Source organism: Cetorhinus maximus, chromosome 18 (genome assembly GCF_964194155.1).
Source record: "Cetorhinus maximus chromosome 18, sCetMax3.hap1.1, whole genome shotgun sequence".
Lineage (NCBI taxonomy): Eukaryota > Metazoa > Chordata > Chondrichthyes > Lamniformes > Cetorhinidae > Cetorhinus > Cetorhinus maximus.
Window position 1 is genome coordinate 23,549,484 of NC_135896.1, and position 25,082 is coordinate 23,574,565.

Consider the following 25,082-nt stretch of genomic DNA (forward strand, 5'->3'; position numbering starts at 1 on the left):
TTCCAGATTCACTTCCATGTCTGCCCTGTGTTAAATGATCTCATTTCTGGGTAGCAGTAGGGGTGTTAGAATTCACCTCGGATTCCTCTGAGCAAAGACGATAAAAATCAATGAGGGGTTCCACGCTTGATTATTATCCATTAGTCCTTGAAGGAGAGTGTATGTGTGGCCTTTAAACAAGAAGAGGGCCTGGCTGGCACACAAGTTATAAACTCAAATACAATGTATTAGGAGGCTAATAGAGGGCAACTAGCACCTGTGAAGCTTGCTGCCAATACCCGAGGAATAGTTAGCGCCTTCAGACAAAATTTGGGAGGAAAAGTTTTTTTGCTTTTCACATATTGCTACCTCTTTGCAACTTCAGGGCCTGAATTTTTCAGTCGGTGTGTGGGGGTGGGCCTGACACACTAACGTGTAAAATGACACGCGATGACGTCGGGCGTGTGCCCTGGCATCATCGTGATGTTTCGTTCGGCGGGCACGCGCCGGAGTTGGCTGCACGCCCGCCAATATTTAAACGGCCTATTAAGGCCATTAAGGAAGTAATTAAGGTCATTGTTTGCGCTGCCCGTCCTACCTTAAGGTTGGCGGGCAGGCAAAAAGGCCAAGTGGCCTTCACGTTTTTTAGGAAACCTCACCCACGAGCGGGATGAGGTTTCCTAAAGCTTTTATGAATTGAATAAAATTTTTTTTGAAATATAAAAACATGTCCCATCTCATGTGACAGTTGTAGCCCGTGCCTCAGGGAGATTGAAGCGTTCTCGCGCACATGCACGAAAGAGCGCAGGCCCTGACTCTCTCTCTCTCTCTCCTCCCCCCACCCGCACAGGTGACCACTCGCACCTTACGCTGGGCGGACCTTAATTGGCCCACCTGCGTTAAAATGGCGGCACAGAGCCGATCGCGGGGAGGCAGCCAGCTCCGCCCCTGCCCGTTTCCGCCGAGCCCGCCCACTGACTGAAAAATTTCAGGCCCAGGACTTAGCACAAGTACAGATTATCATGCAAATCCTTAGGTTGCAATCCGTTATGCACAACTCTGCCACAGGCTGTACTGTGGACGTCTCCTCACACCAGCCTCAAGACCACCCTCCCCACCCCCAGAACCAGCAATCATTGAAATCAGTGGATGTGATGAAAATTTCCCTTTGTCCACTCTCGCATCGCTGTTGCAAAACTCCATAAAAAGTTACATTTCGTTCAATCAGATGTAACTGGGTTTTCAACAGCAATCTGAATAATAACTATTCTGAACAACTCTCCATTTTTATTAATTATTAGGTTTTGTAAACTTTTTTTTAAAATAATTATTTTCTTAAAGTTTTTTTCATGATTTCAGCTGCTTTCTTCCATCTCCCCCACCTTACTCCACCCCCAACAATGTGTATGTCTAAATCTTTATTTTTCTCGATGTAACATTTTTTCATAAGTGATTTCAATTTAGTGCTTCCATTTACTGGTTGGCTGTCTGTGAGAATTATTTAATGTGATTGGCTGTTTTTTAAAAATTTATCCTTTCACAGGATGTGGGCATCGCTGGCTAGGCTAACATTTATTGGCCAACCCTAATTGCCCTTGAGAAGGTAGTGTTAAGTCACCTTCTTGAACAGCTGCAGTCCATGTTGTGTAGGTACACCCACACTGCTTTTAGGAAGGGAGCTCCAGGATTTTGACCCGGTGACAGTGAACAAATAGTGATATAGTTCCAAGTCAGGATGGTGCGTGGCTTGGAGAGGAACTTGCAGGTAATGGTGCGCCCATGCATCTGTTACTCTTGTCCTTCTAGGTGATAGAGGTCACAGGTTTGGAAGGTGCTGTCTAAGGAGCCTCGGTGAGTTGCTGCAGGGCATCTTGTAGATGGTACACACCGCTACCACTGTGCATCAGTGGTGGAGAGAATGAATGTTTAAGGTGGTGGGTGGAGTGCTGATCAAGCAGCTGCTTTGCCTTGGATGGTGTCAAGCTTCATGAGTGTTGTTGGAGCTGCCCTCATGCAGGCGAGTGGAGATTATTCCATCACACTCTTGACTTGTGCCCTGTAGTTGGTGGACAGGCTTTGGGGAGTCAGGAAGTGAGTTACTTGCCACAGAATTCCCAGCTTCTGACCTGCACTTGCAGCTGCAGTATTTATATGGCTGGTCTAGAGCAGTTTTTGGTCAGTGGAGTGGTAAGCCCAGGAGGTTGATGGTGGGGATTCAGCGATGGTAATGCCATTGAATGTCATGGGTAGATGGTTGCATTCTTTCTTGTTGGAGATAGTCATTGCCTGGCACGTGCAGTGCAAATGTTATTGCCACATAACAGCCCAAGCCTGCATGTTGTCCAGGTCTTTTTACATATGGACACTGACTGCTTCAGCATTTGAGGAGTTGCAAATGGTGCTGAACATTGTGCAATCATCAGCAAACATCTCCACTTCTGACTTTATGATAGACGGAAGGACATTGAGGGAACAGCTGAAGATGGTTGGGCCTAGGACACTACCCTGAGGAACTCCTGCAGTGGTACCCTGGAACTGAGATTATTGACCTCCAACAACCACAACCATCTTCCTTTGCGCTAGGTATGACACCAACCAGTGGAGAGTTTTCTCCCTGATTCCCATTGACTCCAGTTTTGCTAGGGGTCCTTGATGCCACACTCAGTCAAATGCTGCCTTGATGCCAAGGGCAGTCCCTTTCACCTCACCTCTTGAGTTAGCTCTTTTGTCCATGTTTGAACTAAGGCTGTAATGAGGTCAAGAGCTGAGCATTAGTGAGCAGGTTATTACTGAACAAGTGCTGCTTGATAGCAGTGTCAACAATCTATTCCATCACTTTGCTGATGATCAAGAGTAGCCTGATAGGTCAGTAATTGGTCAGAACAAAGAACAAAGAAAAGTACAGCACAGGGACAGGCCCTTCGGCCCTCCAAGCCTGCGCCGATCATATTGCCCGTCAACTAAAACATTTTGCACTTCCGGGGTCCGTATCCCTCTATTCCCATCCTATTTATGTATTTGTCAAGCTGCCTCTTAAACACCACTATCGTACCTGCTTCCACCACCACCTCTGGCAGCGAATTCCAGACACTCACTACCCTCCGTGTAAAAAAACTTGCCCCGCACATCTCCTCTATAGTTTTCTCCTCTCACGTTAAATCTATGTCCCCTAGTAATTGACTCTTCCACCCTGGGGAAAAGCTTCTGACTATCTACTCTGTCTATGCCACTCATAATTTTGTAAACTTCTATCAAGTCGCCCCTCAATCTCCGTCGCTCTAGTGAGAACAATCTGAGTCAGGTTGGATTTGTCCTGCTTTCTGCTCTCGTGGATGAATAATGCGGAGTCCTCATCTTGCTACTGAGCCCCAATATGCCTTTGGACATCAGGACGCAATGGACCCAAAGTTACGAGTTATGTTCACATTGTCCACACACAGAGTGGTTCAGCAGGAGCATCATTTGATTATTTACAAGCACTCATGACAGTCTTCTTACAAATGCAGGGTAAAGTCTACGTTCTGTGTTACCTTGGCATTTGGGAGAGACGAGGTCCAGTCAGTATTGACACAGCAGTCACTGACAACTTCTTCCCTTCGTAGATCCTGCTTAGCACCCAGGAGATGTGCCAAGCCATCGCTTTCATAGCATCACAGTCCTCAACATTGCCCATCTCACAAAGGCAAAACCTCTCTATCTACCCTAAGTCAATGAGTGCACAGTCATGCAATGAATTCCACATCGATTTGCGTACTGTGCCTTTACAGAAGTATTCCATAAAGCACCACTAGGCAGCTATTCAGGAGCAGAGTAAGACCCTCACAGGTGAGTAGACAGCTTCATCAGAATGAGCACACACCTCTGCCACCAGACTTTCATTCCTCTCTCGCTGACATTTCAAATGTCACCGAGTGGAACCTTCTTCAATCATTTAGTGTCAGGGCAAATCACTGTGATGAGATTGAGTGAGAGTTAATGGAACTGAGGATCCAGATGGGAGATAATTGGCTGGGGTGGTACATTTTGGACCCTTGAATGAACGCAGGCAGCACCTTGCATCACATCAATTAGCCACTGAATACCTGAGACTTGGGAGAGGGTTAAATGCGAACAATATTTACAATGGTGAAGAATATATACAGTTAATGAACACTTATACCACCATTGTGCAAGAGCGATGGTGCACACGTCTCAGCGCAAATTCGGCAAAAATTGCTGGACCTGGGTTTCTTAGGCAGCGGCCACACTTCCAATGGTGACCTCGATGCGCTCGCATGCCGGAGCCACGACATTAGACAGAATGTGGACGGACCCTTTCAATTTTCAGAGGTGACAGCCTCTGACAACTCTAGCTGATTTTCTCCTGCCAGTCTCTGTATCTCCAATATTTCTCTGAGACTCGTCATCTGACTGACTCAGCAGGGGCCGGGTCTCCAGTAGTCCTGCGAGTGTCAGAGACCTCGGCTGTCACTGCCTCCGTCTGCTGTGGACCCATGTCGATGAGGTGATCACCAGATTGTGAACCGACCTACTCTAAAACTAGGTCCCACCGAGCTGCAACTATCTGCCCTGGTGGAGGGTGCATGGGTCTTCATTTGATGGTTCTTCAGCATCCTCATCTGAGCTGGTCTGGCGCTGGGGCTAAGGTGCTTGCTTGAGGACAGCCTTTGCCATTTCTGGCTGGTAGCTGGAATAGAGATAAGAGATAATCAGTGATTGACTAGGCAGGCTTCAACATGATAGGTCACTCACCATCATTGTCTGCATGTGGCCGATGTATACTGGATGGGCCCTCACTGGCTTGTTGGAGGAGGCCAATCTCGCCTACCAGGCAGGAATGATCTCTGTCTTCTCCAGTGAACTCTGCCTGCACGTGAGTGCCCTCAACTCCATTGTTCTCCCTCTGGCCTTGGCACTCTCCCTTCTGTGGTGGGCGATCTTGTATTGCATAAGGACAGATGGATTGACTGTGAGCACTATGGATGAAAGAGCAATTCGGAAGCATGCATGCCTGTTGTCTGCTGAGCCCTCCCCAGTAAGGGATTAACACTCCACTTGTGCAAGAACCAACATGAAATGGTGAACGTAAAGTAGCTAGCAGACATTCAGTGCTGATGTCCCATCTGCTGGTAGTGTGTGACATCCCTGTGGACTCTAACTCTTAGACTGCCTGATGCTCTTATGAGAGTGAGAGTTTGGAGTGAGTAGAAATTACTTACCCTGATGGAGTGGATCAGATTATTCTTACTTTTCCTGCACTGACCTCCCTGGCAACCTCTGCCAGGCCACGTGGGCAGGTGGGAGGACCTCCTGCTCCCATCCCGAGGAAAGAGGACCTCCCGCCTTTCCTAGATGACCTGGAGGAGAGTATCCAGGGAGGCCTTGCTGGATGGTGGAGCGAAGAGTTTGGTTCTTTTGGACACCATTAAGAACCAGAATGAAACAACACGCTTGGCCTGCAGTGAGTGAAAGTCTGTTTGGGTGCCATTTAAGTATGGTGCCAGGACCTTTGACCCCATGAGATAACAACGGGCAGACGAATCCCTGCCAGCCCCACCATGAGATTTGACAAGCTCCTCATTAATGCATAATTAATAAGCCGAAAAGAAGAAGATTGCATGGATTAATCCAACCCACCACCCAGTAGGAATCATGCTAACTTTCCTGCCTACCACTCCACTTAGCCTCCCTGATAACAAAAGAGATAGAGATTAAGGTGAAGAAGATAAAGTGTGCATATGTCAGATGTCAGGTGGATGATACAATGGAAAACCAGGTTGAATATAGAAAGTCCAGAGGGGAAGTGAAAAAGCAATGAGAGAAGCAAAGAGAGAGTATGAAAATAGTCTGGCAGCTAACATATAAGGGAACCCCAAAATCTTCTATAGACATATAAATATTAAAATGAGGAGTAGGGCTGATTGGGACCAAAAAGGGGTTTTACGTATAGAGGTAGGGAGCATAGCTGAGATATTAAATGGATATTTTGCATCTGTCTTTACCAGTGAAGAACGTGCTACACAGGAGGAGGTAATTAGTACACTGGAAGGGTTTAAAATTGATAAGGAGAAGGTATTGGATAGGCTGTCTACTTAAAGTTGATAAGGCACCAGGATGGGATGAGATGCATCCAAGGATACTGCGAGAAGTGAGTGTGGAAATTGCCATCATTTTCCAGCTTTCCTTAGACTCGAAGGTGGTGCCAGAGGACCGGAGAATTGCAAATGTTACACCTTAGTTCAGGAAAGGATGTAAAGATAAGCCCGACAACGACAGGCCAGTCAGTTTAGCTTTGGTGGTGGGGAAACTTCTAGAAACAATAATTCAGGATAGAAATAATAGTCAGATGGACAAATGCAGGTTAATTAAGGAAAGCCAGCATGGATTTATTAAGGGAAAATTGTGTTTAACTATACTTGGTGCAGTTTTTTGAAGACGTTCTTGTCTTAGCAAGGGAGTCACTAGTTATCGGGGTAGGCAGAATGTGGAGTTCAGGCCACAATCAGATCAGCCATGATTTAATGAATGGTGGAGCAGGCTTGACAGGTAAAATGGCCTACTCCTGCTCCTAATTCGTATGTTTGTATGTAGGTAACAGAGAAGGTTGATGAGGGCAATGCTGTTTATGTGGTATACATGGATTTTAAAAAGGCATTTAATACAGTGCGGCACAACAGACTTGTGAGCAAAGTTATAACACATGTAAAAGTAACAGTAGCAACATGAATACAGAATTGGCTGAGTGACAGGAAACAGAGAGTAATGGTTAATGGATGATTTTCAGGCTGAAGGAAGGTTTATGGTGGAGATTCCTAGAGTTAAGTATTGAGACCCTTTCTCTTTCTGATATATATTAATGACCTAGACCTTGATGTACAAAGGACAATTTCAAAATTTGCAGACGACACAAAACTTGGAAGCATTTTGAACTGTGAGGAGGTAGCTTAAAATTTCAAAAGGACAGACAAGTTGATGGAACGGGCAGACAAGTAGCAGATGTTGTTCCGTGTGGAGAAATGTGAAGTGATTCATTTTGGCAGGAAGAACATGGAAAGACAATATAAAATAAAGGGTACCACTCAAAAGTGGGTGCAGGAGCAGAAGGATCTGAGTGTACATGTGCATAAGTAATTGAAGATGGCAGGCAGGTTAAGAGTGTGGTTAATAAAGCATATAGTATCCTAGGCTTTATTAATAGGAGCATAGAGTATCAGAGCAAGGAGGTTATGTTGAACTTGTATAAGACACTTGTTCAGCCTCATATGGAGCATTGTATCCAGTTCTGGGCGCCACACTTTAGGAAAAGGTTCATGAGAATGGTTCCAGGGATGAAGAACTTCAGTTATGAAGGTAGATTGGAGAAGTGGGGACTGTTTTCCTTGGAGTAGAGAAGGCTAAGAGAAGATTTTGTAGAGGTATTCAAAATCATGAAGGGTCTAGACAGAGTGGATAGGGAGAAATTATTCCCACCTGTGCGAGCAGTCACAGATTTAGTAATTGGCAAAATAAGCATCTGCAGTATTTTGCTTTGAGAGATTTTAGAAATTTCAAGAAAGTGTTCATAACTTTGCTGGAAATGATTAGAATTCCTCTAACACCACGAGAGGAAATCTTGTTCCATGCTGATTAAAGCTGTGCCAGTGAGCCTGATGTTATAACACAGTAATCAAAGCAGCAGTTATAGGATTAATGTGTAGTGGCAAAGTTCGCTGCACCCAGTACTCAGTAAAACAGCTATAAATACTTGAAAAGTCATTTTGTGTACTGACAAGGGTAAACTGTAAGAAACAACAGCCACCCCCTGTATAAATGTTAATTATGCCAGTAAGGTAGTTTATAGCTGCTGCGAATCTCCACCAGCTGGGATTTAGTAGTAAAGTGAATCCATTAGTCTAATAGCACAACAGAAACAAATATACTTTGAGAATTAATTAACTGAGGTGCTATCCATGGTTGTTGATGGAGTGTGAAAATTATCATTGCATAATCAAAAGAGCATGTTTTTTTTTGTTCATTCATGAGATATGAGCATTTGCTGGTAAGCATTTATTGCCCATCTCTTATTGTCCTTAAATACAATTGAGTGTCTTGCTAGGCCGTTTCAGAGGTCAGTTAAAAGTCAACCACATTTGAATCACATATAGGCCAGACCGGGTAGGAACTGCAGATTTCCTTCCCTAAAGGACATTAGTGAACCAGATGGGAGTTTTACAATAACTCAGTTGTTTCATGCTCACCATTACTGATACAAAATTAATAGTTCCAGATTTTATTAACTGAAATTAAATTCCCCAACTGGGAATTGAACACTTTCCCTGGATCCCTAGTCCAGCAACATCAGCATTATACCACTGCATAAGCACATAGTAAACCACATAGTCATGATTACTCTGGGTTGATTTTAGTGGTAATTAGCTCTAAATTTATATAATATGTGTATGTTAGATGGCATATCAATAGGCTACAGCAGCACACAACTATAACAATGCCCAGCGTCGATTAAAATTGCCCCTAATGTTGCTGGCTTTGCAAGAAGAGTTGCCCAGCATTGCCACTTGCCAAGGGAAAAGTTAAGCGCCTTTACGATCTGCTTTTATGGCCCGAATCTTGCAGTCAGCAACAAAGTGGAGGCAATCGCTGCTGACCTCGTGAAAAAATACAAATTTACCTTTTCCCTAAGCAGCAGCAGCAGGTATTTGCTCTCCTGGCTGCAGTGTGAGCCCAGTGACAAACTGACTGGAGAGGCCTAGCAGCACATTATTGGTGAAGCGACACCCCCTTTAATGTCACGAGCTGAAGACATGCCCTTGAGTTCTGTCTTCAGCTCAATGACAGGCAAGTGGTTTTTACTGAATTTCAATTTTCTATTTGATGTACTTTTAATTGCAGCTTCCTACACCTCCACTCCTTGCACCCGCCAGCTCCCTCACACACCCCTTCTCAATCCAGTGCTGTTTGTGACATCAGCAGGACTGAGGGAGTAGGATGGAGGGGTGTTGAGATTGCTGGATGGGAGGAGGGCAGAGCCAGGGGTGCTGAAGGGAGGAAGTCCTGGGGAGCAGAGCCAGGAGTGGAACTAGGGGAGGGGGATGCCGGAGCCCGGAGGAACGGGAGTGTTTTCACACTCTTATTGATCTAAAGGACTATGCACCTGAGCAGCTCTAAACGTGCTAGGAGCAGCCCAGGATAAATCCACATTAAAAAAAGTAAGTGCTTTGGAAGAGCATTTAGGGATGCGCATCAAATATTGGCCTTGTCAGTGACGCCCAACCCCCCAACTCCCCGCATCAGCATCTGTGTCCAGTGACAGTGTGGTCCTGAAGGGTTCAGCTTACGAAGGATGCAATAAGATCAGGAGAAGTTAAAGTTTCCCTGCTGCATCGCCATGATATGACCTGTTCACAGTGCGCAAGTGAGCTGCCATCAGCCAGTCAGGAGTCAGACATTCACATAAGCTATGTGAGGATCTGTGGAGTGTCCCCATTGCATGTCATTATCATCCTCTTGGAACATAGAGACTATGGGCATCTGCTGCAACTCCATGACAGAAGCCTTATCACCGAGGGTATGGGCGTTGCCATCAGCCAGTCAAAGGTTCACAGATGCAATGTGAGGATCCTCACTGCATGTCGTCATCATCTTCCATGAATCTAGAGGATATGAGGGCATCCCAAGTGCACCTGCCTCCGTCATTCTCTTCTCCTTTGTCTCCGCCCCCTTTAAGCCATGAGGCATACAGCTAGGTCACCAGGCTCCTGATGTACTGCTCCTGCAGGATGAAGGAGAGAGATGCATGGCTTAGCAATGGTCTCCTAGGGACCTCTCATGTTTACATGTGTGGCTCTGGCTCCATCTCAAGGCCGCTTAACACATACCGGAGAGTGCTGGCCGCCACTTGGATGGCCAGAGTTTAGTGTGCTGCATGCAACCCTGGCCCTGCCATGGTGCCTGCCGCCAACAGGGGCAGGTGATTCCTCCCACTGAAGCAGTTCATGTCTGTACACAGTCGCTGGATAACATTCAGGCTACTATGTGGCAAGTAACATAAGTGCTAGGCAGTGACCATTTCCAACAAGAGAGATTCCGGCCATCTCTCCTTGACATTCAACGACATTAAAATTGCTGAATCTTCTACCATCACCATCCTGGGTGTCACCATTGACCAGAAATTGAACTGGACCAGCCACATAAACACTGTAGCTACAAGAGCAGGTCAGCCTCTCAGAATTCTGGCAGCTAGTAGTTCAGCTTCTGACTCTGCAAAGCCTGTACACTACTGTGCAAAAGTGAGGAATGTGATGAAATATGCCCACTGACCTGGATGAGTGCAGGCCCAAAAACACAAGAAGCTCAACACCATTCGGGAAAAGCTTGATTGGCCACCCATCCACCATCTTCAACATTCACTCTTTCTACCACCAGCGCACAGTGGCTGCAGCAACTTGCCAAAGCTCCTTTGATAGCGCCTATCAAACTTGCAACCTTTACCACCTACAAAGGCAAATCAGAGTAGCGACATGGGAATATCACCACCTGAAAGTTCCCTTCCAAATACACAATCCTAACTTAGAAATATAACCCCTTCAGCATTGCCAGGTCAAAATCCTGCAACTCCCCTACCCACCAGCGCTGAGAGAGTAAGTACTTTCATGACAGAGACTGGAGCTATATAAGAAAGCCTCTCACCACCATTTCCTCAAAATTATCAGCAATAAATTCTGGACTTGCCAGAAATGCCTACATCCTGTGATTTAATTTTTTTTAAACTCTTATTCGTCAGCGACCACCGTATTACTGCCTGTAAGTCTCATGAATTATTCAGCTTTCTCTCTGAATTGTATGTTTCATTCCACATTTCTTCATAGAGTAGATTTAAGCAAACGTCTTTGTAGTCAGATAACACTAAATAGCTTCAATCATTATCTAAATGCTAGAACCATCATTCTGTGATTCTTAATGTTAAAAATCAAATTTCTCTACATTGTCATTTTTACCCTGTAATGTACAAGGTTAACAATAATCCTCAAGAACTCTTGTAAGTGGATGATACTTTAGGTAATTATAGGTAGCAGTCTTAACCCTGACTTTTGCTCCAGTTCTAAATTTACAATGAATGTTAATATTAATCTTTGGCACATAATTAATATTTCAAACAAGGAACAGCTAAGTCTAGGATACGTTTCAGGCATTACTGTATTCTGAAAGCAACCAGAATGATCTCAGGACAAAGTTAGAATTTTATGCAGGAGCAAATACCTTCAAAACAAAATTTAATAAATGATGCACAGAGGCTTGTGAGTCTGCTTCCCCTCAACATGTTGCCATTATAACACAGATCTGAGAGGACAGACGTTTTTATGTGGCTTAAGTCCGCACATAAAAATGTACGGCTGAGAATATTTGTCCATGACATGTTAAAAGGAGCTTTAAAAAAAAAAGATAATTATCGTGCTTTGATTTTTTTTTGAGGAACAGATCAAATTCTAATTAGAAGAATTTTACCGATATTAGTTTGATCACTAACTTCTGCAATTCCCAATGCTGCTACCTAATTGATTGCCACTGTTTTACATTGTTGCCTAATAGTTAACCTTTAATTAGGTTTGTTACCTAATAAGCAACAACATTTTACTCTTAAAAGGAAGTTTTAATGATAGTGACATCAAAATTACCTACTTGCTTCTTGCAATCTAAAAACCCGATAACCTCTTTGATTGAGACTTGGGGAGCAAAAAACATTAAATTAGTTTGAAGTTGCCGGATGTTAATGTAAAAAAAAAAAATGGTGGACAACTGCAGATTTAATTTGCAGAATATCCAGTTTACTCAGTTAATTAGGCTGAAAGCAATACATTTAATCTAAAATGAATAAAAGGTAAAGGTGTACACTTTTTTTTTTTTGAAATCTCTGAAAAATGTAAATTGTAGTAGTTGTGAACAAGATAGGTTTTCAAATATGACCAAAGATCGAACCAAAAAGAAAAAAAGCGTAGTTTGTTGGGTAAATTGTTAATCCATTCCTTATCATTTGCTGAAGTCAGTAAGCAGGTAAGGCTTTCATTTAGTAGCAGAAAAAATATAGAAAAAAGAAAGGCCATTCAAGTATATTATCTGCCTGGAAAAATTCTCCTGCTATAGACTCTCTACAGCTTGTTCAATACATTAATGGAGGTGGGCAGTCACTGGGAGAAAAATTGGATATGGCTTGAAAACAGATGCGGGGAATCACAATACACGATTAACCCTCACCTGTTTGTTGTAATTTAGGCAGCGTGCAAACTTAGTGCTGCCTCCTCATTATAATGATTGTACTGGGCAGTCAGTGCTGTGCATACTGTTGTGCGGCTGTATTTCTTATCATGGAGCGCAAAATCTTGAGAGGGTATTATAAGTTCAAGCTAGGCTACACTAGTTAAAGCAGCATGAACCCCTTAAAGGGAAGGAGCATTTTGGTTGGAGCAGGTGCTGAAATTCATTGAATTTTCAATGTTGAAAAACAGCAATTGAATGGCACAACATGGCAGAGAGTGGGCTCCAAGGTTCTCCATTATAGCTAGAGCATTTGATGTGGTAGATCAATAGGAAGAGGGAGATCCTGTACTCTCCCTGTGGGGCCAGGAGGCTCACTGGACAAATTTTGAGTAGACAGAGGGAGCAGATAGCCGTGCAGGTCAATTCCAGGAGTGTAGTCCCAAGGACTGGTGTCAAAAGATGTTCAGTGGTCTCACATGAATGGCTAATGTTTGTGAATGCATCTTCAAATGTAATGTTTCACCAACTGCATGACTAGCCTCACACACCATTCAACATTCTCCAACAATTACGAATCATGCCTCACTTTCATAGCTTCGCCTCCGCCTCGCACACTTAGCTGTATTGGAAGCATCATATGCACATATCACACCTGGCACACAGTAACCACATCACCCAAGAACACTGCGCCACATTCATTGACACAGCCCCTTCTCTCTTGAAGTACGGGATGGCAAATAACTGAAGTGGAAAAGTTACACTGCATGTCCTAAAAGGTAGCTTGCCATCATGCAGCGGTCATCACTGAGGCTGTGGCCAGCGTCATGGCTGAAAGAACTGACTGTATTTTCCGAACCCTCCTTTCTCAAATCCCATCCCCCCCCCACAATCCCACAAAAACTTGTGATTCCCTAGCTGCAGGTTAAGTAAGCATGCACAACTTGCTTTCCCCCTTCCCCATCCCCTCATAGCAACCCTATCCTAATGCATTTCTGCTTTCAAACACCCAAGAATTGCCACTTGACCAGGCAATGATGGAAGACTAAGTGCAAGAAGAAGAGGCTGATGATGATGATGATGAAACAGCGTCACTCAGTCAATACTTGCACCCACTTAGCTCAGATACTAGCGCTGCAGGTATTTCAGAGGGTAACATAGAGATGGGATCTGCACGTGGTGAGTCAGCTGCCATGACTGGACTGCAGCCAGGCCGGGGCAAAAGGGCTGCGCAGGTGTCAGCTCCCTGGAAAGCCAGGTTGTGCCCGAGTTCTGTTGCAGAGGACTGAGATGCAACTTCGATGGGACGGTGTACAGAATAAGACAGATAGGCATGCACAATGAAATGCTTGATGCATTGGGAAGGCTGCCAGGAAACCTGCGATCACTGTCAATGAATGTAGAGGAGTCCAGCACCAACTTGGCTCCAATTGCTTCTTCCTGGTCAGACAGAATGTAATGTCTTCCCATGTCTTGGCATACAGAGCGTCAGTGACACCATTATATAGCAGTGGATGTCAAATGGAGAGGTGTTACAGTTGGCGGCTGTTCGAGCTTGGAAGGATTCCGTTACAAAGGAGTTCATAGCCATCATCAGCTTCATAGCCACTGGCAGCGCCATCCCTGCCCTGTTTTATTTTATTCGTTCACAGGATGTGGGCATCACTGGCTAGGCCAGCATTTATTGCCAATCACTAATTACCCTTGAGAAGCTGGTGTTCAGCTGCCTTCTTGAACCCCTGCAGTCCCTGTGGCATAGGTACACCCACAGTGCTGTTAGAGAGGGAGTTCCAGGATTTTGATCCAGCAACAGTGAAGGAATGCAATATATTTCCAAGTCAGGATGGTGTGTGGCTTGGAGAGGAACTTCCAGGTGGTGGCATTCCCATGCATCTGCTGCCCTTGTTCCTTATGATTGGTAGAAGTAGCAGGTTTGGAAGGTGCTACCAAAGGAGCCTTGGTGAGTTGCTGCAGTGCATCTTGTAGATGGTACACACTGCTGCCACTGTGCATCGCTGGTGGAGGGAGTGAATGTTTAAGGTGATGGATGGGGTGCCAATCAAATGGGCTGCTTTGTCCTAGGTGATATCGCGCTTCTAGAGTGTTGTTGGTGCTGCACTCAACCAGCAAGTGGAGAGTATTCAATCACACTCGTGACTTGTGCCTTGTAGGTGGCGGACAGGCTTTGGGGAATCAAGAGGTGAGTTACTGTCTGAAGAATTCCCAGCCTTTGACCTGCTCTTGTAGCCACAGTATTTATATGGCTAGTCCAGTTCAGTTTTTGGTCAATGGTAACCCCCAGGATGTTGTTAGTGGGCGATTCAGCAATGGTAATGCCATTGAATGTCAAGGGGAGATGGTTAGATTCTTCCTTGTTGGAGATGGTCATTGCCTGGCATTTGTGTGGCATGAATGTTACTTGCCACTTATCAGCCCAAGCCTGAATATTGTCCAGGTCTTGCTGCATTTGGACATGGACTGCTTCGGTATCTGAGGATTCACGAGTGGTGCTGAATATTATGCAATCATCAGCGAACATCCCCACTTCTGACCTTATGATGGAGGGAAGTTCATTGTTGAAGCAGCTAAAGATGGTTGGGCCCAGGAGGAATTCCTGCAGCGATGCACCGGGACTGAGGTGATTAACTTCCAGCAACCACAACCATTTTCATTTGTGCTAGGTATGTCTCCAACCACTGGAGAGTTTTCCCCCGATTCTCATTGTCAGTTTTGCTAAGGCTCCTTGATGCCACACTCGTCCAAATGCTGTCTTGATGTCAAGGGCAGTCATTCTCACTGCACTTCTCCAGCCCATCTGCAAGAAGCAGCAGATTTCAATGAGCACCTCCTTCGTAAAGCAAAGGTGTTCCCATGCATCTGCTGCCCTTTTCCTTCTAGGTGACAAAGGTTGCGCATTTGGAAGGTGCTGTCGAAGGAGCCTTGGTGAGTTGTTGCAGTGCATCTTGTAGACGTACACATTGCTGCGACTGTGAGTCAATGGTGGAGGGAGTGAATGTTTAATATGGTGGATTGGGTGCCAGTCCAGTAGGCTGCTTTGTCCTGGATGGTGTCAAGCATCTTGTGTGTTATTGGAGCTGCACTCATCTAGGCAATTGGAGAGTATTCCATCACGCTCCTGACTCGTGCCTATGGATGGTGGACAGGCTTTGGGGAATCAGAAGATGAGTCAATCTCTACAGAATTCCCAGCCTTTGCCCTTCTCTTATAACCACATTACTTATATGGCTGGTCAGTGAGGTTGAGATAAAAGAAATGTTCCCTGAGAACACGGGTAAAAAGGGCCTCCTGCTGAGAGCCCCCCCCACCCTCAACCTTCTCCTCTGTACAAGGAATGCAAAACATTAACATACAGCAAGCAATTAGGAAGGCAAATGGCATGTTGGCCTTTATTGCAAGGGGATTGGAGTACAAGAATAAAGAAGTCTTGTTAGAGTTGTACAGGGTTTTGGAGTACTATGTGCAGTTTTGGTCTCCATCTTTAAGACAAGATATTCTTGCATTGGAGGCAGTACAGTGAAGGTTCACTAAATTTCTCCCTGGGATGAGGGAGGTTGTCCTATGATAAGAAGCTGAGCAAATTAGGTCTATTTTACCTGGAGGTTAGAAGAATGAGAGACGACCTCATTGAAACGTACAAGATTCTGAAGGGGCTTGATAGGGTAAACGCGAAGAGATTGTTTCCACTGGTCGGGGAATCTAAAACACGGGAGCAAAGTCTCAGGGTAAGGGGCTGATCATTTAGGACTGAGGGTTGTGTATCTTTGGAATTCTCTAACCCAGAGGGTTGTGGATGCTCCATTGTTGAATACATTTAAGGCTGGGGGTGGGTGGGGGATTGACAGATTTTTGGTTTCAGGGAATCGGGATATGGGGAACGGGCAGGGAAGTAGAGTTGAAGCCCAAGATCAGCCACGATTGTATCGAATGGCGGTCATGTAGTCTATTTCTTCTCCTATTTCTTGTGTTCTTTGTGAGCAGCTTGTCTTCCTCTACATTGCCTCTGCTCAATTGTGCTGTCATGCAGCAGCCCAAGGGAGATGGTAACTACAGCGTCCATAACAAGGAGCAAGTGGTCTGAGCTGAACCATTGAAATCAGAACCAAGGACTTTATCACATATAACACCACTCTCTGTAGACTTCCCCACCTTTAAATAACAGTAGAAAACTCACAGCACTTGTACAAACACAGCAGCACCAGTAGAAATTAATCAGCAACTAAGCCAAAATTAATTGATGATCCCTTTAATTAGCACTGACGGGGGCTTGTTCCCTGATGCTGAACTCATGTTTAGTTGTGTGTGCTTAAGAGAGAGTGTTTACTCTAACATTAAGGTCAGAAATGGCATGGTTCATGTCAAATCAGCATTACACGCTGTCTGACTTCACAACCTGCCTACATTGCATGCTTTCAGTGCACACTCCTTACACCCGTGCTAACACCATCAACAAAATGGAATCTGGCACGGGTGGCACTGATGCCATTTCACGCACTAAACCTCGCCCCTAGCGAAAATAAGGCCTCTAAGGAGCCATATTTTGCAGCCACTGTGTTTATTACTGATGCTTCGAAGCCAATTCAAAACCGACGTAACATTCTTGATCAACCAATGTAGTAGTATGTTGGCTACTGTTATACAGTTACCCCTGACAAATTAGCTGATGCAGGCATAGCAGTAACAGAACACTGAACAGAAGACTGTGCAGAACCACCAACAACACAGGGAACTGAATACAACAGCCAATTTTACAGTTATTGGTGAGGTTGTACTGTCATCGCACTCACTCTTAAACTAACTGGAATTCAGCACAAACTTTGAGTTGATCTGAAAGCATTTACATTATTTCCCATTGGTCAGTGAAGCAGCCACTTCCCAGCCATGAGATTTAAAAGTCATCTTCTTCTGTCTTTGTATTTTGGCAACTTCAGCACAAAATTCCAACTACTCCAATGTTTTTTTTTACCTTGCCCCATTTATCCTTTGCTGAGTTTAACATCAGCTAATGCACAAAAATTTAAAACTGCCTTTTCTGTGTGCAAGTGTAAACCAGTTAGAAAATTGTACCAGTGCAAATGATCTTTGTGTCAAGATGAAATTTTCTCCTATATTTAATTGGCTATATTCTTCTTAATTCAGCTTTCTCCACGCACCGCAAAGACTGCCTCTTGTCCAATTGATCTTTGGAAATCACTTGCTTGACATTGTAAAAAGTGATGACACAAGCCCACTTATCAAGTCGCCCTTGCCTGTTACTGCCTGTAACAAGCAGGCAGCATGCTTAATTTCAAGAGCATTTTCCCCTAGCCACAGCATTGAGTCTTCTCTACCTGTTGTTGCTTAAATTGCTTCAGGCTACTGATCTTGTGACAAGATTTTCTACAAAGATTATCAAACTAATTTTTTCTCTTTACAAATTACTCCTGAAAGAGCATCGCAGCATATAAAAACACAAGTGAGGTGTGAGGCTGTCACCCTCTGTAAGGAAAGGTGGTATCTGTTAAAGGATAGAGACCAAGTCATCTGTCGCAACAGTATGCACTCTTGTCAAAGTCTTCAAACATGATAATTTCCTGTTGGTGCAATGAAAATCCTTCGGTGTTCTCCCAAAATTGGAATCAGAAGAACCAGCTGCCTGTGGAGATATGACAGGCACTCACAACACGCCCAAGTTTAATAGACAAGGCCCAATGACAGTGCCGGCAACATGTCCATGTTGGATAGGTAAAGCACAATGGCAGACACTGGCAACGTGCCACATTAGATAGAAAAAGCCCATGACAGGCACCGGCAACAGACTCATGTAATAAAGGTAGGGGCTGATGTCCAGTTTCAGGCTGGACATCGGCTTCCCAGTTTGGGCGGTATTATGGCCACATCTCTGACTTTGGCCAAGATTTTCTGTCCCCACTGTGGCATGATCCGCCGGGAGGATGCAGTGGCCCAGCCATTGATTTTCGATGGGGCTGGACGATCCCAGCAGTGGGCGGGGCCAGAAAATCCCACCTATTGTGTCTGAAATGGAGTGTCGTGCTTTTCTACCCTGTGGAATATACTTTTGCTAAACATGTAACTCTTTTCTATTAGAATTTGATAGAAAGTACTTTATATCTTTCCTTCAGAATTGATATGTGGTCATTTTTAAGTCAGAAATTTGAATAGCATTTCCACTCTTGAGTTGCAGTAAACTTTCATGGTTTGTAATTAATCATTTCTGCAGTCATGAGATCCATTCTGGACTGAATCAAAAGTCGATTCCTATTTGAATTGACTTGTATATACTGTTGTAGTAAAATGGTCCATTTCAGGACTGGAGATTTTCTATAGCAATGAACAGCTCTTGCAGTCTGGTGCACGTCCTCTTCGCTTAAGACTTTGTGGAAGGACCATTTTTATGAATGTACTTAGCAAATCTGACATGCAAAGCTTTTGTACTGCATTAATGACTTTAAGGATTTTTTAGCACGAGAAATGTATAATATATTAAGACACATTCTCAGCGTGCGTTAGTGTGGAATCATTAAAAATTAATCAAACTGCTTTTTGATTATAAATAGCTGTCTCTTATGTAACTGGTTCTCCGAAAAATAACCTATGTTGTATTTTCTGTTTAGGTGAGGGTCTTTTTAATAGATTATTGTCAAATCTGTAATCATAGCTGTCAACCATAAGCAAAAAATTGTGGGACTTTAACAAGCCAGTTGGCCAGTTTATAATTAGTGAGCTTTGATAATGTAATCATTGAACAATAATTTATAATAATTATGGAAAGTGATGCTGCTGATTCTTCTTCATAAACCCAAAATATGCTTTGTTAAAAGGATTGGGTCATTTGCCTGCTTCTGTGAAAAACTATTTGCTTTACGTCCTTTAACAGTTAAGGCATAAGGGCAACTTTTAGTGTTGCGGCCTTCCAATGCAGAGCCTCTTCCTTCAGGAGTGAATATTGGAAAATCCTGGGCATGATGCCCTTGAGTTTCTTGTCCTCTATTTTGTAAAGGCAGCCCAATAAGCATGCTAGACACTTGGGACATCCTTTTGTAATGGAATTTAATTTAAACAGTTAATGAAGACACTTCTGTAGTTTTCGATGCAGAAATGTAGTGATTAAAATGAAAGGGGGTGTGTGATAGTTCCTCAAGCACTCAGACTAATCTTAACAGTTTAAACATTGCTCAACGTTCAGTTTCCAAAAGTGGTGGAAAACTCCCTTTTAACACTGCAAACTTGATCCTTTTCCAAAAACATATAAAACACATGTGATTAATAAATACTAACAATTAATATTTTTTTTCTGTTTTGTTTTTCATTACATTTAACCATCCTTCCCTCACTGGAATCAGGAAGCCGATGCGGAAAGAAGAGAATGGGACAAGTCGAGCTGAATATGCAATGACCTCCCAAAATGACAAAATGCCGGACGCGAATAGTGCAATCATTTAGCTTCTTAAAAATACTGCCACAAAGTTGTTTCAAGACAGGAGAGTGTCTAATTTAAAATACACACTTGTGCTGTGTGTAAAGGTTGAAAAGGTGTTCTGAAGATAAGGACTTCATTTAAGAAAAAGGTGAACACATCAGTTATTCAGAGCAGAGAAACAGACTTCCCTTCAGCCACGTTGACTGTGAGGTGAAGGATAAGCCTGCCAATCAAACTAAATATGAGACAAGGCCTCATAATAAGGCATAATCGCTGCTTGCAGCTTCCGTTGAAAGCAACAACTTCAAGATGCCTCAATCCTGGGTGAATCTCAACTACTTCTTGCAAACAATCTATAAACTCTCTCTAAAATAACTGCAATCTACTAGAATAGTTTTAACATGCTGTATTCAGTTGCGACCGGAGGTGGTCATGTTGAAGCCTTTACCTGCATGACCAATGTCTCCAGAATAAAACAGGCTACAGTGAAAGGGAGAAGATCGCTTCCATAAAACCAATGGACCAACAAAGTTAATCACACACAGCGCGTTTGCAGTCTGATTGACTATGCAATTTCCTTTAACTGAAGACATCTCATCAAAATGTACTAATTTTTTCAGAAAATATAGCCAGTAAAGTTTTGTCAATCACTTTGAAAACAGGTGCTTCATTGGCATATCATAGTTTTATTTTGTTGTTTAAAGCCTTTTTTACACTGGCAGGTTTTATCCCAGGTTGCTTATTTTCAATCACAATAAAGAATGCTGTTAATAGTCACAAACTTGGTAAAATATTAAATTTCTTTTTTCAAGACCAAATCAAGTGGTTTATACTTCAACTGAACTTAGAAACATTTATTTTCTATATCAAACATGTACTGTATAATGATTTGTAGAACTTTGAACATAATGTTTTGTAATAAACATTGACAATATTCATTGGTGGCAGAACAAGTTCAACAAAGTCAGTCAGGGCAGATTTCTCATAACTTCCCATTTCCTTAAACTCTTGCATTATTTGTGTTGATGCTTTTCACTCCTGGATTCTTGTTTATATAAATATTTCTAATACATTTTCCATTGTACTTTAAAGATTGCTTCTAATTTTCAAAGAAAACTTCCTTTTTAATCTAAGTGGATGTTTTGCAAATGAACTGTTTTAGGCTCAGAGTTCTTTTATGACACATGAAAGAAATTTGAAAGATTTGTGTGTTGCCTTTCACATCTGATTCTGAAACTGAAGCGAATTGACTTCAAGAGCAAATGTAGTCCAGTGTAAAAAAGGCTCTAATTTATTGAAGATATAACTAAAATACATCTCTGGTTTTATGATATTTTCTAATACTAAAGCCACATTTCATTCTTCTTTAATGAACAACAAATAATTATGTTCTGTGGTAACTGCTGATAATATTCAATGATGGGTTAAACTGTCTAAATCTTAACCATAAAGTTCCTGAGTTATTCCATTTTATGTTTATGATTTATACACATAGAACATGGCCTTTTGTTACATATTCAAATTGACTGCATGCAAAAGTGAGAATGTATATAGACCGAATGCAGAAATGATTAGCATGGCACAGGTTCAGGATCAGCTTCCTCTGAGTGCAATCTTCTAAACTCTCCACAAAGCTTTTAGAAGCACGTAGGTTTATAATCTAGTCATTTAATTTGTATATACCTGTTCTTGTAAATTCTTAAACAGTGAAGCAACTTTGTGCAGGTTATCCAACAAGTATTGCTTGCATCAACACTTAGTAGCCAACCAGTGTACTTTTCTGTAGATGATTACAAAGAAGTCAGAAATTGGCTTTGATGCCTTGTGGCCATGATTGAAGTCCATGTATAGAATTAAACACAGAGCAAAAGTTTTGAACAATGTCAGTTTTCCTCCTAGAATCAGCATCCTTTTGATACCCAAGCTAGACAGCCTCCAACTACTATGCTACATCTAAACTTATTGATCCTGCACGTAAATGAAATGTTGATCACAAAGGGCTACAATACTGTACCCATAATTTCCCAGCTTTTGTGGTAGCTCAGCACTGGAGGTGTTGGATGTTGATTTTAAACTCTGCTCTTTTCAGCCTTGAAAGGGATCCTTCAACCAGGTTTCTTAATTTGAAACTTATGCTCCAATTCTACTGCCATTCATTATGGAAGGACTTTCCTAAGCAGTGAAGTAGTAATTATGTCAAACTAGAATCTGACAAGTAGAAAAACTCCTGTTGGCAATTGCCTGGGATATCTGCAGAAGGCTGCTAAACTGTAAAAAATGGCATTCTCTAGAGATCTGAGATATTTCCATGATCACTGCACATCCTCCAGATACTATAACATCCTAATAAACATTGAGCCATAACTTACTGTCAAAATAATTATGAGACTAATGACTCTTTCTGTTATTTTAGCGCAAACGCTCCAGCAACTTCAGATGAGGGTCAGACACACAATTGAATTCAAATATCCAAAAGTCGATGTTTGAGTTATGCCACTTCACCATTAGTTTTGTGAAAATGACAAGTTGCTGCCTGCCTCACTATGAAAATGCATTGAACGGTGTGAAGTTGCTGTATATGTGCAGTAGAAACAAACAAACTCACCACAGAAAGTTACATTTTTGAGATCTCCAATAATTAAACCTGAAAGAAATTAGGCTCCATACTTGCAATAGTTAGTTTTCAGTACTAGAGAGATTGCTTGGCAGTAATTAGTACTTACTGTGTCATTAAAAGGGTACTTTGAAATGGGCAAGATTTAACTTTCGAAATAAAAGCAAAATACTGCAGATGCTGGAAATCTGAAATAAAACAGAAAATGCTGGGAATACTCAGCAGGTCAAGCAGCATTTGTGAAGAGAAAAACCGAGTTAATGGGCTGGATTATACCAAGGCTCAGCTTGGCCGACTTGCCCTGCTTTAATTTTTCGGCCAACAGGCCTTTAATTATTGTAATGAGGTGAGACTCCTGTCACACTCCAGGAGGAAGTCAGTCAGAGGCCAGCAGCTCTGCAGTATTGGCAGTGCCACCAGGAGTGGCGGCCACTGCCAGTACTGCATGAGGGCCAGGGCAAGAACAATCATGTATGCTCCAGCACCCAGGCAAGTTCGGGATCTTGCCAGAGCTGGATTGGCAGGCCCTGGTAAAGGGAGTGAGGGAGCATGTTGGACAGGGCAGGAGGGGAGGGTGAGCACAGGCAGGGAAAATTGTTGGGGGTGCCTCCGATTGGCACCAGGGATCCAGAAAGGAGGCACACCCCCCCCCCCCCCCCCTCCCCCCCCTTTCACTGGATAGCAGTCTGTAGGGTCAAATCAGCTGGGCTGCATATTGGGCGCAAGCATCTCTCACCACCCATTAAACCTGAGCAGTGCAGGTTGAGGTCCTTAAGTGGGTATTAATTGCCCGAGTAAGTATCTCAATTGGGCCACGGGCAGCTGGCCACTCATAAAATCACGATGGGGTGGGCGGTCAGCCAGTAGGCATGCCATGGATGGCACAATACCCAATTTTATTGGTCCACCCGCCCTGCTTCCCTTCCCGCAGATGGCCCGTAAAATCCAGCCCGGCTTTCAGGTCTGTGAACTTCTATCAGAAGTTCTGTTTCTCACTCCACGAATGCTGTCTGACCTGCTAGCTTTTCTAGAATTTTCTGCTTTTATTTCAGATTTTCAGCATCCTCGGTATTTTGCTTCTGAACAGAAAGTTAAGTCCTATCCATTTAAGTCTAAATGCCCTTTTATTGATGCAGTACCTACTAATTGTTAGAGAGATAGCTATCTCTCCAATGCTGAAAAGTATCCATTGCAAGTACGGAACCTAACTCCTTCAGGTTTCAATTGTTGGAGGTTATAAAAGTGTAAAATTAAAAGCAAGTTTTTTTTGTTTCTTGTCTTTTCTCTCTCTCAATCCAATTTTTCTTTCCCCTTCTTTAATTCTCTTTCTGTATTGTCATCTAACATTGAATTCACTCACTCTAATTTACACTCCTTTCTCGCTTTTTGTGCTGTTAATTTCATAATCTTTCAGTTGATTAATTAGGGAGACCTGCTCACTATCATCTACAAGGTGCCCTGCAGCAACTCACCAAGGCTCCTTCGACAACACCTTCCAGACCCATGACCCCTACCACTTCGAAGGGCAAGGGCAGCAGACACATGGGAACATCACTAGCTTCAAGTTCCCCTCCAAGTCACACACCATCCTGACTTGGAAATATACCGCCGTTCCTTCACTGTCGCTGGGTCAAAACCCTGGAACTCCCTCCCTGGCAGCACTGTGGGTGTACCTGCACCACATGAACTGTAGCAGTTGAAGAAGGCAGCTCACCACTACCTTCTCAAGGGCAATAAGGGATGGGAATAAATGCTGACCTCGCAAGCAATGTCCACATCCCATGAACGAATAAATTTTAAAAAATATTGGCGGAGGTCTAAGAACAGTTTAGCTGCCCACCCACTCAGTTTTGTGACATAAAAAGAAGGAAAATGAATGCATACAAACTGACACATTGTAACAAAACTTCTGTTTATAAAATGGCCAGGCTAATACAGTTAATGTGTTAGGCTGAGATTTATAATTAACATTTGGCTTTTACTGATCTGAGGATGGGCAAACTAAACTTCCACTGTGCATTCCATAGAGAAATACCTCTCTTGTTGCACAGTGCTTCTCTCTAACACCACAGTTGAGACTGTTAACAGACTATGCAAGGAATCACAGGTACAAACCTATGTTCTAACACTTCATGGAGCTTTCTAGAATGTTCCAACATGCTAACCCATAAAAGCAATCAACTATACAAAATTCCCTTAGCATTACTGCCCCCTCATGATTGAGCTTCCATGGAATATAATGTGGAAAATTTAAGGCTCACCGAAACACTGGGCTGAATCTTGACTGGGGCAAGTTGCATGGGCTGGGGATCAGAGATTCTGTTGGCAAACCCAGAAGTTCAGGTTTCCCCACATAACTTGGAGTTTTGACTCCACAGTGTGTGTAATTTTGCTTTGACAGATTCCCCATCCGGAAGTCAACTTGTTGACAGGCTTGGCTTCCAGTCAGGCGGGGAGTACTCTGGAGGAGGCTGCAGCTCAGGTAAGTTGCCTGCTGCTGCTCGTTGCGAGTGGGGTGATGGTGGCCTGCTTCCCTGATTTGTTTTGGGGGCCGTCGGGAGATGATTTGGGAGCTAGGGCGAAGCATTTAGCTTCTGCCCAAAGCTGCCCTCATCTCCCTTCCACTTTCCCGAGACGTGGGAACCCTGAAAATCAGATTAGATCAAAGGCTGCTAGCCTCATTAAAATATCCAATTGGCGAACCCACCTTCTAACAGTGAGTTGGCTGCCCGGCCCTTGTCCCATTTCATTTAAACACGGAGGTGGACTTGTTGGGGGCAGGTTTAAGATTTTAATGTTTCA

The 25,082-nt window shown here is 43.4% G+C and overlaps 1 protein-coding gene across 2 annotated transcripts in view; it reads left to right on the forward strand.

Annotated features, from left to right (window-relative positions):
* The window catches only part of prima1 (proline rich membrane anchor 1), a 169,430-nt gene that overhangs the window by 50,606 nt on the left and 93,742 nt on the right, over window positions 1-25,082 (forward strand). The window contains exon 4 of one of the 2 annotated variants that reach the window (XM_078562185.1): window positions 19,590-20,447. The exons of the other annotated variant lie outside the window; for it this stretch is intronic. Coding sequence (XP_078418311.1) covers window positions 19,590-19,689 — 100 coding nt within the window. The 3' untranslated portion in view covers window positions 19,690-20,447. Of the gene's footprint in view, window positions 1-19,589; window positions 20,448-25,082 lie in introns of those variants that run through there. 2 annotated transcript variants of the gene reach the window in all.